This window comes from Triticum urartu, chromosome 6A (assembly GCF_056163025.1).
Source record: "Triticum urartu cultivar PI428250 chromosome 6A, HENAU_Tu73, whole genome shotgun sequence".
Lineage (NCBI taxonomy): Eukaryota > Viridiplantae > Streptophyta > Magnoliopsida > Poales > Poaceae > Triticum > Triticum urartu.
Window position 1 is genome coordinate 574,251,601 of NC_141878.1, and position 18,898 is coordinate 574,270,498.

Below are 18,898 nucleotides of genomic sequence, written 5' to 3' on the forward strand. Positions count from 1 at the left end.
CATGGTTGCACCTAGACCTTTGTTTTGTCGAAGGCGACGGCGGGAGAGGGGGCGGTCCAGTTGCATGTCCGACACTAGGAATGCAACTGCAAGTGTCGCACCCGACCGCAACTGCATGTCTTGTAACCCGACCACAACTAGACTTCTTTATTCTGTCGGAGGGGGCGGGCCAGTTGCAAGCTTGACAGCAGCCCCGCAACTACAAGCGCCGCAACCGACCGCAACTGCATGTCCCCTAATGTGGTTGCAACTGGATCTTTGTTTTGTCGGAGGGGGCGACGGGAGAGGGGGCGGGCCAGTTGCATGTCTGACACTAGGCATGCAATTACAAGTATCTCACCCGAGCGCAACTACATGTCTTGTAACCCGACCACAACTGGACTTCTTTGCTCTGTCGAGAGGGTGGGCCAGTTGCAAGCCCGACAACAGCCCCGAACTTCAAGGGCCGCACCAGACCGCAACTGCATGTCCCCCAACATTGGTTGCAACTGGACCTTTGTTTTGTCAGAGGGGGCAGCGGGAGAGGGGTTGGACCAATTGCATGTCAGACACTAGGAATGCAACTTCAACTGTGGATCCTGGCTGCAACTGCATTCTTTCAACACGACTGCAACTTAGTGGCGTTCTGCCAATTTTTTATGAAAAAACTATTGCATGCCATATCTCAACTGTAACTACATGGTGTAACATGACCCACAACAAGGGATACAAGTACCAGCAACTAGCCGTCCCCTACACCTTTATTATCTTTTTAAATACGCGGTGAATATTTTAAAAATACATTTTTATATTTTTAAAATATATGGTGAATATTTTTATAATTACACAACTATTTTATCAATACACGATGGACATTTTTGAAATGTACAGACACTTTTTCTGAAGTATAACGACGAATGCAAAAATGTACTTCCTTTTTTTGGTGAACATGTAACTAAAAATGAAATATAATAAAAACATTGAACAAACAACAGGAAAAATTAAATCAGAAAACCCAGGACATAGAACGGAAAGCTAGACAACATGCAAAAAAAGAGAACGAAAATGATGCACATGTGCACATTAGTCGGACGCATATAGTTGCTTATCTGTTGATCACAGGAAACTAAGTTGTCTTCTTCTTTTCATTTTGTTTGTTTTCTTATTTATTTTCTTTGTTACATTAAAGATTTCTTTATCATTTAAAAATAAAAACAATATTTTTTAAAATGATAAATAAAGGAAAAAATAACAAGATGAAAAGAAAAGAAGGAACAAAGCATTAGCAACGCTAGTGTAAAAAAATACGAACTACATCGTGTTGTATAGCAATACACCTAATGGGACAATGTTCTGGCGATCCAGTAAAAAGCACAAATAAAAAAGGGAAAAAGCAATACAGCCCAACAACAGCCCACGTGGTGTGGCAACACAGGCCAACGCAGGCCAACAGGGAATGCGAACTCCAGCCAAGCGAAGGGAAATTAATCTGTGACTAGTTTAGAGATGACGTCACTTGACTTAGACTTCGCGAAGTCCAAGTCGACTGAAACTTCATGAAGTCTAAATCGACTAAGACCTAGACAAACCCTTAGTGTAAGCCAGCAGATCACCAGAACAGTTCCCAGTAGGTTGAATTCCTGCTATGTCATGGTTAGTCAGAAGGTTGTTCTGTTTCCATTATCAGAATGGAAATTGGGCCAGGACTTTGCCATGTCTAATGGAAATCGGGGTCGTGTGCCCTGTTTGACTGCATAAGTTTGCCATGTTGGGCTTTGTCTGGGAGAGAAGTCCACATTTCAACTCTTAAGTAACCACGCGGTTCGATTTACAACCCTCAACTACGAAACCGGTCAAATTATACCCTCAACTTACCATAAAGTTCAAAAGACAACCCTGGTCTCGTTTTTGTGCTGGTCAACCGGTTTTGACTGCAGTCAGTGCTGACTAAGCAGACCACCTCAGTAGGATAAAAAAATGGATCGGCCACCTCTGTCTCCACTCAATCCGACCACCTTCTGCTCCCACAACAGAGTCACCACCGCCGCTGTGCCCGCCGCCTCGCCGCACCTGACTCCGGCCACCACCGGCGACTGGCGAACGAAGCCGCTGCATCTTCGCCGCCTCGCCCTACCCGCAAGCCAGCTTGAGCCCCGCCCCATCCCACCAGAGCAGCCGCCACCATCTCTGCCTGGGATGCCTCCACCCTGATCCAGTTTCCGCGTGGTCCGGCGGCGACAGCGGGAGAGCGAGGGGAGAGGTCGAGGAGGACCGGGAGCTCACCCCGATGATGGCATCGATGTCAGGAAGGCAAAGGAAGCTCAGAGGCATCCACCTCGTCATCAATGGCGGGCGCCGGGGCATGGGCGCATGGCGTGGTAGGCTTGGGGACGCGACGCTGCTTGTGACCATGGCGTCGAGCGATGACATAATTGTTTCTGGACCGGGGCGATGGTGAGGGAGTCGGGCTCGGGGCCAGCGGGGCGGAGGTGCAGCGCCGCCACGTGTTGCTCACCGGCGGCGGACACCGCTGTGAGAGGAGGTGTGGGTCGGAGGACTCGGGCTCGGGGCCCACGCGGAGGAGGTGCAACGCCGCCACTCGTCGGCCGCTACAGTCGCCGGCCGCTGCCGTGTGCGGCGGGGAGGCGGGCACGGCGGCCGTGGGTCAGGGTGAAGGCGTGCCAGGCGGCAGCAGCAGCGGGGGACTGGGCTTGGGCTCAGATGAGAAGATGAATCGAGAGAGACTAGGTTAGATGGGCTGCTGACTTGGCATGTCCAGTCAGTTTTGACTACGGTCAAAACCGGTTGACCAGCCAAAAACCAAGACAAGGGTTGTATTTTGAATCATGTGGTAAGTTTAGGGTGTAATTCGAATGGTTTCGGAGTTGAGGGTCGTAAATCGAACCGAATGGTTAGTTGAAGGTTGAAATGTGGACTTTTCTCTTGTCTGGGATGGGATGCTGCACCGGAACCCATCTTTAAGGAGTAAACCCCTGATTTCTGTGCATGCATCTTCTTCTTTTTCAGCGGCCGTGTGTTTGTCATTCCGATCGCACTATCCACAAATCCTGTTTGTTTTGCCTGTTTGTACGTGCTAGCTAGTCAAAGATTGATCAATAAATAACGGTTTTGCCTGTTTGTTTTGGCGAGGGGTGGAGCGGCGGCCATTCTGCTGACCGGATGCAGTGAGCAGTAGCGGCGAATTCTTAATCAGCCAGGATCCAATCATCGCCTTGCCGGCCGGTCGGCCGGCTGGCCGGCGATGGTGATATACTAAGAATATATGTCGAGACTCGACCAGAAGGCCAGCCTGACCGTTTCAATTTGAGGGCACACACATGCCGAATCATGTCGTGCCCATTATCCCATCCAGTTGAACACTATAAATCCAGTTTCACTTTCAACAATTTGTAAACATTCTTGTTGAAATCGTTAACTGGTAGCTGTTCGGTTAGCTGACGAGTAGAGTATTAATAGGCTAATCGGCAAGTTGATTCATTAATTGAACGATTTATCAGTTTATCGGCTACTCGATGACCCTATGAGTAGGGATTAATTGGCAAGTAGTTAACTGATTAATCGGACAAATTCTTGAACAAGATTTATAAATATAAAGCGTATGTGTGCTGTGCGGGGTGAAACGTAATTAAATACTAGCATCTCTGGTACCAAATGTTGTTACCGCCCTAAACCCTAACTCGCCCTTGCTGGTCTCTACCTATCGCTCTCGCTCTCTGTGACACGAACCGAGGTAGAAGAAGGAAGGAAGAAGAAGGAGACGCGGGTAGACAGTGGATTTTGCCGGCGCATGAATGCCACGGCCGCAACAACAGCCGTTTCACTCAAGCTCGAACTCGAGCACCACACCACGCCGTTACAATAATCACCATGCGGGTCTTATACCCAGAGCCAGCGCCCGGGCACGCACCCCCGCTCCCTCTCCCTCACGCCCGCGATCCGCCTGCCTCGCGCGTGACCACGACACGCTCCAACACGCGCTGCTCACGGCGGGCCTCCAACAAAACGCACACGAGCACCCCGCACTCCTCACCAATGGTCTGGCCCTAATCCTACGCACTGGGATCACGCACACACGCGCACCCCCATGTTTCTCAGACGCACACACACGCGACCCCGCCACGGGCCCGACGCGCCCATACACGTGCTCGACATGTCCGCCGCGGTGGCGCCTCGGCTTATTTGCCCAACAGTAATTCATAGACGCATGTGAGACAACGAACAATACGCCACCCGCCGCCGGCTGCATTATTGCAGTACCGCTGAACCGGTCGTAAACGGTGGGTGACGTGACAATACATCCAGACGTGCTGCATCAGCGAGCTTTGGCTGCGCTTGCATGTGCTGCACTTGCAAGGCTGCACGCACCACCTACACACACAACGCCTGAATGCATTCAAAGATTTTCCATCTGGGCCGGCCACACGTCGCCATTTTCCGGGAATTAATGCGTGTAGTAAGGGTGCCTTACAAAGGGACGATGAAGCTCCGAACTCTCAAGCTGGCATAACAAATTAACATGGCTCCTCTCACTCCCAGGCTTGTAGTGCCCATAGATGTAAAGAAGAAGCCATGGGAGCAGGAGGTTCCTCTCCACAACCGCTGGCACCCGGAGATCCCTCCGGTCGCCGATGTGACTCAAGGGGAATTATTCCGTGTTGAGATGGTCGATTGCACCGGAGGGCAAGTTAAAGATGATGACTCGGCGGACGATATCAAATCTCTGGATTTTGCAGCTGTAAGTATATATGCATTTACTTACTTTTATGGATGAAATGTTGTGTCATGCATAGTTGCCAGATTCGTTAGACAAGGCGCCGAAGATCGTTCAATGTTGCTAGATCGGATTTGGAAGTTGCTCATGTTCATTGACTATGGTTTGATGTTCTGTTTATTCTAGTAGAGTAGGATTTCTCTCATGCGTGCATCAAATAAAAGCAAGTTTTAATTGTGCCAACAAACTGAATATGGGTTTTCCACAGCCTCACTATCTCAGCGGCCCCCTTAGAGTGGTCGATGCGGAAGGGGTTCCAGCTTCACCGGGTGATCTTCTTGCCGTGGAGATCTGCAACCTCGGCCCGCTTCCTGGTGACGAGTGGGGTTATACTGGAACATTTGACAGGGAGCATGGAGGTGGGTTCTTAACTGACCACTTCCCGAGTGCAAGGAAAGCCATTTGGTATTTCGAAGGAATTTACGCGCACTCCCCTCAGATACCAGGTACAAGTTGCTGCTATATATACTACTTTAAATGAATCATATTTATGAGCTTTGGATCATTTAAATGAGTTCATTTTGTGCATACCAGGTGTTCGATTTCCGGGGTTAACTCATCCTGGTATAGTGGGAACTGCACCGTCAGCTGAGCTTCTCAATATATGGAACCAAAGGGAAAGAGAATTGGTCGAGGCGGGTCATGAGTCTCTGAAATTGTGTCAAGTTCTACACCAGAGACCCCTTGCTAGCTTACCAATCTCCCACAACTGCTTACTTGGGAAGGTATGACGTGCTTCCTTTCTGCCGATGCATCTGAGATGCAAGCTTGCGTTTTCTCGAAAAATGAATAAAAAAGGATTAATCTTGTTTTATGGCCCATAATTCCAGTATAATAGTTTTTGGACGCAGATACTATTTACTCCCCCTGTCCCACAATAAATGACTTGGTTTTACTTCCTAGAAGGCACAGTTAAATTTGCGTGCATTTCCACAATAGACAAGGTTTAGGGCACATTACATTTATTTCTAGTAGCTAATTAGTACTCTGATATACTATTTCTATATGCATGCGTAGTGTGAATGCTATTTTTTAGCCCATCCCATAACCAATAGATAACCACCTAGGTCCCAGAGAATTTCCAAGCGCGCCTTCTAAACCGTGACGGAGGGAGTAGTTCAGATTTGATGCAGTTGAGAAGATCTCTAATCCTCTAATAAACACTCGTTACAGAGGTGATAGACCAAGTCTGGCTAACCACCACGACACGGAGTCAAAGAACAGTTTGCGAAAGGTTAACAACAAAAAATAGCACCACCGCCGGCATAGGTAGACTGAACAGATTAACAGAATATACTCCACAAAATTGAATTGCCAGCCAGGAAAACAAATCAGATTCAGTGGTCAGCTTCATATAATTAGCAATCCAAACAACCTCAAGTCCCATATGTTCATCGATACTTTGTTTATATATGGTCAAAGAGCTATGTTGACAAGGCATGCAATGTTCTGCAGACCCAGGAAGGGACTGCTGAATGGGAAAAAATTGCAAATGAAGCAGCAAGAACAATTCCTGGAAGAGAGAATGGTGGAAACTGTGACATAAAGAATCTAGGCAGAGGTTCCAAGGTTTATCTACCGGTATTTGTTGAAGGAGCAAATTTGAGTACTGGTGATATGCACTTCTCCCAAGGAGACGGTGAAGTTTCATTTTGCGGAGCAATAGAAATGAGTGGATTCCTTGAGCTAAAGTAATTACCTTAATTTGTTCTTCTCTACACTTTTCAATACTTGTCAGTTGTCACACTAACTACATTCTAAATGCGACTGGTATGAGTGGTATCTCAGGAGTAGTTGTTTACTGGACAACCTAGATCCATTAATGTAATAGAAATTCCCATTGTTAAGTTTCAACATTCTTTATCAAGAAACTAGGTTGGCACAGTAGCAGGAAGCATCTTGAGTCTTAACAGCTGCTTGCTTGAAACCTGTCAGATTCAGATGGGGCAGAGCGTAGAGAGAAACAGATACTAGTGCATAGCTATATTTCACCACATTATCAACTTATATCGTACCTAAGCCTAACAAACTGCAATTCTCAGTTGATTAAGCTTACATGAGTTGCTGAATTTGCTAGTTGCATAACAAAAGAATTGTCTATATGATTTACTTCTCACGGCGTGCTTGTGAAACTCTAATGATTTATTTCACGTAGGTGTGAGATCATAAGAGGTGGCATGAAGGAATACCTGACTCCTGTTGGTCCATCACCACTTCATGTAAATCCTATCTTTGAGATAGGTCCGGTGGAGCCGCGTTTCTCGGAATGGTTAGTCTTCGAGGGCATCAGCGTGGATGAGTCAGGGAAACAACATTTCCTTGATGCATCAGTTGCCTACAAGCGTGCAGTTCTCAACGCCATTGAGTACCTTTCTAGATTTGGGTACTCCAAGGAGCAGGTAGGCACTAGGATTATTAACTATCACAATGTATTTTGGGTCGTATGCAGGTCTATATCATGTAAGAGGGATATTATCAAATGTTCTTGACTTTGGGTTGTATGCAGGTCTATATTTTACTGTCATGCTGTCCATGTGAAGGTAGGATATCTGGAATAGTAGACGCCCCTAATGCAGTGGCAACACTTGCCATCCCTACAGCGATATTCGACCAGGTATCATGTACTGGCCGCAACAAACTGTCTTCTGGACATTTTAAACCATGTGAATCATATCTGTTAATTCTTGGGCCTTTTAGTTTTCATTTTCTTAATAAGAATATAACAAGGTTGTGGTTCATGCCTTTCGTCTAATCTTGGATATACCTTAAGCTTTTTTTGCAACTTTTTTTTTGAGGAAACCAAATAGTGGTGTGCATTGAGCCATTGACAATTAGTAGAGATATGTGTAGAGGTTTTTGTATCACATCAAATCAATGTCGATACTGCTAGGTTTGCATCCTAAAGAGTGCACAGTTACTCAATGGAAACATCAGTCTAATCAGTAACAGGCTGAAGGAGTAGTAGTAGTAGTAGTAGTAGTAGTAGTAGTAGTAGTAGTAGTAGTAATAGTACTAGATATGTATAATTGTATATAGACTACCCATGTTTCTGTTGCAAATAATCTCGTTGCCTAAGAATAAATGATCTTGACCGGTGTATGTTGGCAAGAGAAGCGATATTCACTGGTATCACTTGAAGCATCAGGGCTAGCAGCAAAAATATCCAGCATGCATATTGGCGGCGAAGCTTAGTCGGTAGTAGAAAGTACTCCCTTCGTTTTTAAATATTTGTTTTTTTAGAGATCTCAAATGGACTACCATACACGGATGTATAGACATATTTTAGAGTCTACATTCACTCATTTTGCTCCGTATGTAGTCATTTGTTGAAATCTCTAGAAAGACAAATATTTAGGAACGAAGGGAGTAGTAGTTTGCTTAGCTTGTAAGGTAGAACATGTCAGTAGTAGAGTATCTCCTTCATTCATAGGCATTTTCAGTGTTATGAGTATTTTTATTTACAACTCCAGTGCATGACATTTCATTTGTTAACACAGGATATAAAGCCAAAACGCCTGGGGAATGGACCAAAGTTGAGAAGATTTCCGGATGTTCTGAGATGAACGTACAGGGGACCATATATGTTAGCACAAGACCAAGGCGGTACAAGGGCACCACAACGTCAAATATCTAAAGTAATGCGTGATCATGTATTCATGTTTACACTATTGTCTAATAATAAATTTAAATAACCATCTTTATTATTTGAACAATCATTTCTGCATGTGCGACATGGAATGTGGAGTTTTTTCGACAAAGGGTGGATTTTATTAGCTCAATATGGAGCATCAAGAGGATACAAACACAAAAAGCACACACCCGGCCTCTACATAGCTAAGATGCACACAGTCAACACGAATGCACACAACAAAAATCGAACCACCGACTAGCAAAGTCATACAAGACCGAAGCTACATCAAGACGGTTAGAAAAAAAGGAGCAACGATAATCCAGGCCGAGCAAGTGTCCAGCCATAATGCAATCGCACATGATCCGAACGTGGACACAACCACGCGGACTAAACATGCACACATATGCAAGTAGCCTAGCCGCCAAAGATCTTCCATTGAGACGTCAATCGTAGCTCAAATGGCGAGAAGAGATGGTACCACCAACATCTCATTGAAACGCTCCGGCGATCCCATGCCTTCGATGCAAGTGTTTGTCAATGGTAAATCTTTGACATGACCACTGGCCCCAGACAATACACCATGAGCCTACACTGCACCTCCATGGCTACAACAAGCCCTCACTATCATTGAACATGACCCGGCCATCTGCACCGCCGATCAGCATCCCTGGCACTGCCACCTCGCACCATGTTTGCAAGGCCATACTGCAACAATGGAATGTGGACTTGTAGCTGTAATGTGGGATTTCTTGATTCTAGACACTTGAAAATTTATAAATCAGACGTATATATATATGAAGATACACAACAACAACAACAACAACAACAACAACAAAGCCTTTAGTCCCAAACAAGTTGGGGTAGGCTAGAGGTGAAACCCATAAGATCTCGTGACCAACTCATGGCTCTGGCACATGGATAGCAAGATTCCACGCACCCCTGTCCATAGCTAGGTCTCTGGTGATACTCCAATCCTTCAGGTCTCTCTTAACGGACTCCTCCCATGTCAAATTCGATCTACCCCGGCCTCTCTTGACATTCTCCGCACGCTTTAGCCGCCCGCTATGCGCTGGAGTTTTTGGAGGCCTGCGTTGTATATGCCCAAACCATCTCAGATGATGTTGGACAAGCTTCTCTTCAATCGGTGCTACCCTCGTATATCATCATTCCGGACTCTATCCTTCCTCGTGTGGCCACACATCCATCTCAACATACACATCTCCGCCACACCCAACTGTTGAACATGTCATCTTTTAGTCGGCCAACACTCGGCGCCATACAACATTGTGGGTCGAACAGCCGTCCTATAGAACTTGCCTTTTAACTTTTGTGGCACTCTCTTGTCACAGGGAATGCCAGAACCTTGGCGCCACTTCATCCATCCGGCTTTGGTTCGATGGTTCACATCTTCATCAGTACCCCCATCCTCCTGTAGCATTGACCCCAAATATCGAAAGGTGTCCTTCTGAGGTACCACCTGCCCCTCAAGGCTAACCTCCTCCTCCTCACACCTAGTAGTACTGAAACTGCACATCATGTACTCGGTTTTAGTTCTACTAAGCCTAAACCCTTTTGATTCCAAGGTTTGTCTCCATAACTCTTACTTCCTGTTTACCCCTGTCCGACTATCATCAACTAGCAACACATCATCCGCAAAGAGCATACACCATGGGATATCTCCTTGTATATCCCTTGGGACCTCATCCATCACCAAGGCAGAAAGATAAGGGCTCAAAGCTGACCCCTGATGTAGTCCTATGTTAATCGGGACGTCACCAGTGTCGACATCACCTGTTCGAACACTTTTCACAATATTATCGCACATGTCCTTGATGAGGGTAATGTACTTTGCCGGGACTTTGTGTTTCTCCAAGGCCCACCACATGACATTCCTCAGTATCTTATCATAGGCCTTCCCAAGTCAATGAACACCATATGCAAGTCCTTCTTTTTCTCCCTCTATCTTTCCATTAGTTGTCGTACCAAGAAAATGGCTTCCATGGTCGACCTCCCAGGCATGAAACCAAACTGATTTTTGGTCACGCTTGTCATTCTTCTTAAGCGGTGCTCAATGACTCTCTCCCATAGCTTCATTGTATGGCTTATCAGCTTAATTCCATGGTAATTAGTAAAACTATGAACATCCCCCTTGTTCTTGAAGATTGGTACTAATATACTCCATCTCCATTCTTCTGGCATCTTGTTTGCCTGAAAAATGAGGTTGAAAAGCTTGGTTAGCCATACTACCGCTATGTCCCCGAGGCCTTTCCACACCTCAATGGGGATACAATCATGGCCAATCGCCTTGCCTCCTTTCATCCTTTTTAAAGCCTCCTTGACCTCAGACTCCTGGATAAGACGCACAAATTAAAACGCATGCTGGTCTCACCAAAGGAGTCGTCCAGTTCAATGGTAGAACTCTCATTCTCCCCATTGAAAAGCTTGTCGAAGATACATATATGCCATAATGTCTATCTTGCTGCAAAGTTTTGTACTTTTGTTATGTAAGACATGCAAGTATTTTGCTTGTGATTACTATTGAAACTAGCATAGCAGCCCTTGCAAATGCAAGTGCATCATCTTTAGTGTGCCGAAAGCATCAACTACCTATTGTTGTCATATACAAGAAAAAAATCAGATACATTTTCAAGGTGTAACTTTATCTCTTGTTTTTTCATATGATTATGTTGCTAAGAAATAACGAACAAGAACTTTTACTAAAATAGTGATACAAACTCCTTAGTTCTCAATAACTTACTTTACTATGATCTCATGCGTGTTGCCGTAGGAATCACTAACAAATAATTTGATGTTTAGAAACATGAGAATGTTTATGGAAACATAGTATATGTTGATGACAGGGAATTTTGTTTTAAATAAATATTGTTTAGAGTAATCATCTAGATAAAACATGATGAAAAACATAAAATGTGCCTAAATGATTTTTTATTAATTTCCTTACGTTGACAATTTATCATCGAAGTGATCAAGCAATAACACCGTTAAATAGAGACAGTGAAGACATCTCACCTCTGGCAAAAGGTAACACAATGATAGCAACCATTGTTGTGCATTCCATAAAAACCTTCCTTGCACTAGGGAAAAAATGTTATTTCAATCATAAAAGTAGTGGGTGTGGCGAAGCCAGTGGAGCCATTTTGGAAAACGAGTTTGTAACCATGCTTCCGAGGTGGCTTAAGTGCTTGGTTCTCCCCACATTGGGCTAACCATTGGTCCCCTTACGTGTCCCACCAAAATCCTAAAGTTTTTCTTTCAAAATATTGTTAAATTTGATCATGCAAATAACCATAGCTCTTTTTCAACGTGGTAAACAAAAATGGTGTTCATCCTGGCAAGAGTACCATTGTTCATGTTCATGAAATCTTCATTTGAGACAATCTTAAGTTTTCTCTCATTCAGTGTACAAAAAATTTAGTTACCTATTCCTCTTCATTTTATTTTACAATTAGTTTCACTGATTAAGAAATATTATGTGAGATCTAATCAGCTAAAAATCCTACAAAAATAAAAACCGTCAAGAATCATTTAAGTGTATCCTACCCTCCAAAATTAAATATGTTTATTTTAATTAATTATTTTTTCACAATTGCATAATGTCTCACATTTGAAGAGCAGTTTTAAACGTTCTGTTGTAGTGTAATGTAGATCTTATTTATTTATATTAAACTTTTATACTTATATGATTTTATATAACTCACTCTTTAACATAAACTCCATCACTAAATTGTATAATTTTCATATTATATTTAGTGTTAATTAACACAAAACCGGGCTACTAAGTATGAAGAGACATATTCTTTTTCACATCTTGAGCATGCAAATATACTAGTGCACAACGTGACATTTTATTTTTGTAATTAATGTTGTAATAGTTTCCTAAATTTTAGTTTGAGGATTTTCCTCACAAAGAAACCATTGGATCAATTAATCAATATCCTTAGAATTAAAAAATATAAGACAACTCATCGATACTTAGCCGGAACATTCTTATGGTTTTAATTTAGATGTATTTTTTTATTTGTAAATGTGCATATCCAATTAGGGGCCCTCAAATATTTGGCATAGATCATGGTAGCTATCCACCAAATATAATTGTTCGGAAGATGTCCAAGCACTAGTAGAAAACAGGGCTTTGGTCCAGGCCGGGTCAGCCCATTAGTCCCGGTTCAGTCCAGAACCGGGACCAATGTGGGCATTGGTCCCGGTTCGTGCGCCCAGGGGGTCGGTCGGGCCACGTGGGCCATTGGTCCCGGTTCATCTGGACCTTTTGGTCCCGGTTGGTGGGATGACCGGGACCAATGGGCCTCGCTCCTGGCCCACCACCATTGGTCCCGGTTGGTGGCTTGAACCGGGACCAAAGGCTCCCCTTTAGTCCTGGCTCATGTCACCAACCGGGACCAGTGAGGTGCCTATATATACCCCTCGCTCGCGAGCAGAGCATCCCAGTGCTCTGTTTTTCTCTGGCCGAGGGGGAGAGGGCTTGGTGGTGCTCTAGCTCACCTCCTATGCACACAAGGTGTTCGATGGAATGCCCGAGCCACACTACTTAAGCTTTCTCCTCTCCAAGCTCGACCTCCAAGCTCCATTTTCTATAATATTTGTCTAGGTTTAGCGGTCCGTCACGCCCCGTCCCCGTCTTCACCGCCGTCGATCACCCGTGCTGAGCTCATCGCCGGCACCATCGTGGTGAGCCTCTTGTTCTTATCTTCTTTCTGAAAGGAAAAATATTCTTACTTGTATGTTTACATAGATACTTGTATTATTTCTTACTTTTATTATTGCATCTTATATAGTGCGATGGTTTTGGTATCCGCCCCCGTCGGCCCTCGTCCTGTCTATGATTCGGATGTGGTATATATATTATATTTATAACTATTGGTTCATTTATTGTTTATGAAAATTATGCCGATCAACGTGACATAGATTTTATTTATGTAGGATGTATGTGAATCGGAAATGCCAACCGACCCTATTGTCGAGAGGTTAAATTTGTTGAAGGAAAAATGCCATGCGCTTGAAGATTAAGGGCGTGTTGAAGGAAAAAATGCCAACCGACCCTATTGTTGAAGGAAAAAATAAAAAAAAATTGAGGAGGAGAAGATGATATTGGAGTTGTATGTTGCGGATGTCGTCTATGATCACAAGATCAAGATGGATGCAATGCACTTGAAGATTAGAAAGATTAGAAAATATGCCATTCATACCGAGGCTTGATATCATTATGCCGTTGGATCAATTGTTACCTTGGTTGCGATTATGATCGCATTTGTTTTCGCATTGAAATGTTTTACATAGTTTCAATGTATGGTTTAATTAATTAGATGCTCTGGAGAGCTATATGTTGTTAGATGAGAACTATGTATACACTTTGGTTTTAATGTGATGATGAACTTCTATTAATTTGGACACTTAATTATATATAATGCACGCAGATGAACCGGCAATGGATGTACGGTGACAGACACACCCGCGAGTACATTAAGGGCGTGCATGAGTTTCTCGATGCGGCTGAGGCAAACAAGCAGAATGGTTTTATGTGTTGTCCATGCACTCAATGTGGGAATACGAGGTCTTAATCTAACCGGAAAATCATGCACTCCCACCTGCTTTACAAGGGTTTCATGCCACACTATAATGTTTGAACGAGGCACGGAGAAATAGGGGTTATGATGGAAGACGGCGAAGAAGAAGAGTACGATGACAACTATGTGCCCCCTGAATACGGTGATGCTGCAACGGGGGGAGCTGGTGAAGATCAAGAGGAACCAGGCGATGTGCCCAATGATGCTGCAACGGGTGAAGCTGCTGAAGATCAAGAGGAACCAGACGATGTGCCCGATGATGATGATCTCCGCCGGGTCATTGTCGATGCAAGGACGCAATGCGAAAGTCAAAAGGAGAAGCTGAAGTTCGATCGCATGTTAGAGGATCACAAAAAAGGGTTATACCCCAATTGCGAAGATGGCAACACAAAGCTCGGTACCGTACTGGAATTGCTGTAGTGGAAGGCAGAGAATGCTGTGGCTGACAAAGGATTTGAGAAGCTACTGAAAATATTGAAGAAGCTTCCAAAGGATAACGAATTGCCCGACAGTACATATGCAGCAAAGAAGGTCATATGCCCTCTAGGATTGGAGGTGGAGAAAATACATGCATGCCCTAATGACTGCATCCTCTACCGCGGTGCATACAAGGATCTGAACGCATGCCCGATATGCGGTGCCTTACGGTATAAGATCAGACGAGATGACCCTGGTGATGTTGACGGCGAGCCCCTCAGGAAGAGGGTTCCTGCGAAGGTGATGTGGTATGCTCCTATAATACCACGGTTGAAACGTCTGTTCAGAAACGAAGAGCATGCCAAGTTGATGCGATGGCACAGTGAGAACCGAAAGAAAGATGGGAAGTTGAGAGCACCCGCTGACGGGTCGCAGTGGAGAAAAATCGAGAGAAAGTACTGGGATGAGTTTGCAAAGGACCCAAGGAATGTATGGTTTGCTTTAAGCGCGGATGGCATTGATCCTTTCGGGGAGCAGAGCAGCAATCACAGCACCTGGCCCGTGACTCTATGTATGTATAACCTTCCTCCTTGGATGTGCATGAAGCGGAAGTTCATTATGATGCCAGTTCTCATCCAAGGCCCTAAGCAACCCGGCAACGAAATTGATGTGTACCTAAGGCCATTAGTTGAAGAACTTTTACAGCTGTGGAATGGAAACGGTGTACGTACGTGGGATGAGCACAGACAGGAGGAATTTAACCTTAAGGCGTTGCTGTTCGTGACCATCAACGATTGGCCTGCTCTCAGTAACCTTTCAGGACAGACAAACAAAGGATACCATGCATGCACGCACTGTTTAGATGACACTGAAAGTATATACCTGGACAAATGCAGGAAGAATGTGTACCTGGGCCATCGTCGATTTCTTCCGACCAACCATCAATGTCGAAAGAAAGGCAAGCATTTCAAAGGCGAGGCAGATCACCGGAAGAAGCCCGCCATGCGCACCGGTGATCATGTGCTTGCTATGGTCAATGATTTACACTATGTAATCTTTGGAAAGGGTCCCGGTGGACTAGCTGTTCCGAATGACGCTGAGGGACACGCATCCATGTGGAAGAAGAAATCTATATTTTGGGACCTACCCTACTGGAAAGACCTAGAGGTCCGCTCCTCAATCGACGTGATGCACGTGACGAAGAACCTTTGCGTGAACCTGCTAGGCTTCTTGGGCGTGTATGGGAAGACAAAAGGTACACCTGAGGCACGGGAGGACCTCCAACGTTTGCACGAAAAAGACGGCATGCCTCCGAAGCAGTATAAAGGTCCTGCCAGCTACGCTCTTACGAAAGAAGAGAAAGAAATCTTCTTTCAATGCCTGCTCAGTATGAAGGTCACGACTGGCTTCTCGTCGAATATAAAGGGAATAATAAATATGCCAGAGAAAAAGTTTCAGAACCTAAAGTCTCATGACTGCCACGTGATTATGACGCCACTGCTTCCGGTTGCATTGAGGGGGCTTCTACCGGAAAACGTCCGATTAGCCATTGTGAAGCTATGTGCATTCCTCAATGCAATCTCTCAGAAGGTGATCGATCCAGAAATCGTACCAAGGTTAAGGAGTGATGTGGCGCAATGTCTTGTCAGTTTCGAGCTAGTGTTTCCACCATCCTTCTTCAATATCATGACGCACGTCCTAGTTCATCTAGTCGACGAGATTGTCATCCTGGGGCCCGTATTTCTACACAATATGTTCCTCTTTGAGAGGTTCATGGGAGTCCTAAAGAAATATGTCCGTAACCACGCTAGGCCAGAAGGAAGCATCTCCATGGGCCATCAAACAGAGGATGTTACCGGGTTTTGTGTTGACTTCATTCCTAGCCTTAAGAAGATAGGTCTCCCTAAATCGCGATATGAGGGGAGACTGACTGTTAAAGGCACTCTTGGAAGAGACTCAATAATATGCAGGGACGGATATTCTTGGTCTCAAGCAAACTACACAGTTCTACAGAACTCTACCTTGGTGACCCCATATGTCGATGAACACAAGAACAGTCTGCGCTCCAAACACCCGGAGCAGTGCGACGACTGGATTACATGTGAATACATCAGGACTTTCAGTAGTTGGTTGGAAACACGTCTCAAAGGTGACAACACTGTTTGTGATGAGTTGTACTTGTTGTCCAGGGGACCATCTTTGACTGTATTGACTCACAAAGGATACGAGATAAATGGGAATACATTTTACACGATCGCCCAAGATCAAAAGAGCACCAACCAAAACAGCGGTGTCCGCTTTGATGCAGCAACCGAGAGCGGAAAGGACACATATTATGGTTACATAGTGGACATATGGGAACTTGACTACAGACCTGATTTTAAGGTCCCTTTGTTTAAGTGCAAATGGGTCAATCTGTTAGGCGGCGGGGTACAGGTAGACCCACAGTACGGAATGACAACAGTGGATCTGAAAAATCTTGGGTACACTGACGAACCGTTCGTCCTAGCCAATGATGTGGCACATGTTATCTATGTGAAGGACATGTCTACCAAACCGAGAAAAAGAAAAGATAAGGAAGCGAATACATCATACGATGAGCCAAAGCGCCACATAGTTCTTTCAGGAAAAAGGGACATCCTGGGAGTGGACGGCAAGACAGACATGTCTGAAGATTATGAAAAGTTTCATGAAATTCCTCCCTTCAATGTCAAGGCTGACCCAAGCATCCTGATAAACAATGAAGATTATCCATGGTTACGGCGCAATAAGCAAATGATACAAGCGAAGAAAAAGTGAAGACTTTCTCCCGCAACTATTATGATGATACCATGCCAACTTTGTAACACACGAACATGCTACCATTGTCCGTGTTGTACATGCACATGCTATGTGGGTGAAATTATGATACCATCCCAACTTTCAACTTTTTCAGAGTTCATTTGAAATGCTTTCATGTCTTATGGTTCGCCCCTGGCCCATGACCATTAGTCCCGGTTTGTGCCACAAACCGGGACTAAAGGGTTGGTCCTCGTTGCGGGCAGAGTTTAGTCCCACCTCGCCAACCGAAGGGGGCTCACACCGGTTTATAAGCCCTTCCCTCTCTGCCTTGTTGAGCTCCTCTCGAAGTGAAAATAGATGCCCTAATAGAGAAAAGTTTAACCTAAATTCATAGTGAATTTCTCTGAAATTCATAGAAATTTACTAGGAATTTAGGTTGAATTTTCTCTATAAGCGCATCTATTCTCATTTTTTTAGTAAGTTAATCACAAACTTGTGATTCAAACAATTTTCAAAGAATTCAAATTTTAACTATTCAAATTTGAAAACTAATGGCACTAATAGAAAGTTTATATTTTTTCTAAAACTAATGGCACTAACAGAAAGTTTATAATTTTGCTAACCTAAAAGCAAGTAGAATTAAAAATTAAAGCAAAAAACAAAAGAAAATAAATAATGCAAAAAACAAATCAAAAAAATAGGAAAAAACTATTTTTATAGTAAAGTTAATCACAAAATAAAATAAATAAAGCAACAAAGAAAACAAAAAAACTAAAAAAGTGTTTTCAAATTTGAAAACTAATGGCACTAACAGAAAGTTTATAATTTTTCTAAAACTAATGGCACTAACAGAAAGTTTATAATTTTGCTAACCTAAAAGCAAACAGAATTAAAAATTAAAGCAAAAAACAAAAGAAAATAAATAATGCAAAAAAAATCAAAAAAAAGGAAAAAACTATTTTTATAGTAAAGTTAATCACAAAATAAAATAAATAAAGCAATAAAGAAAACAAAAAAAAAGTAAAAAGTGTTTTCAAATTTGAAAACTAATGGCATTAACAAAAAGTTAACAATTTTTCTAAAACTAAAAGCATAAAGAATTAAAAAATAAAGCAAAAAACAAAAGAAAATAAATAAAGCAACAAAAAACAAAAAAAATGCCACCTACTGGGCCACCACGGCCTGAATACGACTAGAAACCCTGCCATGGGCCAGGATTCAGGCCCGCAGTAGGCCCAGTAGGCCCACAGGCATTGCAGTGACAGATTAGGCCCGAAAGCCTGTAGTTGAGAGGAGCTCGGGAGGGTGGGCGCAACAGCGCTTATAAACCACTCCCGAGCCGTCTCAACTAGCGAGGTGAGACTAAACTTTTGGGCGCGGGGCAGCACAAGGCCATTGGTCCCGGTTGGTGGCACCAACTAGGACTAAAGGGGGCATTGGTCACGGTTCGTGGCACCAACCGTGACCAATGCCCCCTTTAGTCCCGGTTGGTGCCACCAACCGGGACCAAAGGCCGCCGCTTCCCGCCCTTTGGGCTGGCGAAATCAGGCCTTTAGTCCCGGTTGGTGGCACCAACCGGGACTAAAGGTGGCATTGGTCCCGGTTGGTGCCACGAACCGGGACCAATACTCTGTGTATATAAGCAGGACTTAGGAAATTTTCAGTTTCTCATCGACCATTTGCCCCCGACGCCGC

The 18,898-nt window shown here is 44.2% G+C and overlaps 1 protein-coding gene across 1 annotated transcript; it reads left to right on the forward strand.

Annotated features, from left to right (window-relative positions):
• The first annotated feature begins 4,401 nt into the window (after nucleotides 1–4,401).
• Nucleotides 4,402–8,484, forward strand: LOC125512884 (uncharacterized). Its single transcript, XM_048677953.2, has 7 exons — nucleotides 4,402–4,735; nucleotides 4,980–5,217; nucleotides 5,306–5,496; nucleotides 6,227–6,462; nucleotides 6,927–7,170; nucleotides 7,278–7,385; nucleotides 8,269–8,484. Exons 1-7 carry the CDS (start codon nucleotides 4,517–4,519, stop codon nucleotides 8,332–8,334), a joined length of 1,302 nt encoding a protein of 433 aa, XP_048533910.1. The 5' UTR covers nucleotides 4,402–4,516; the 3' UTR covers nucleotides 8,335–8,484.
• Nucleotides 8,485–18,898: the final 10,414 nt, after the last annotated feature.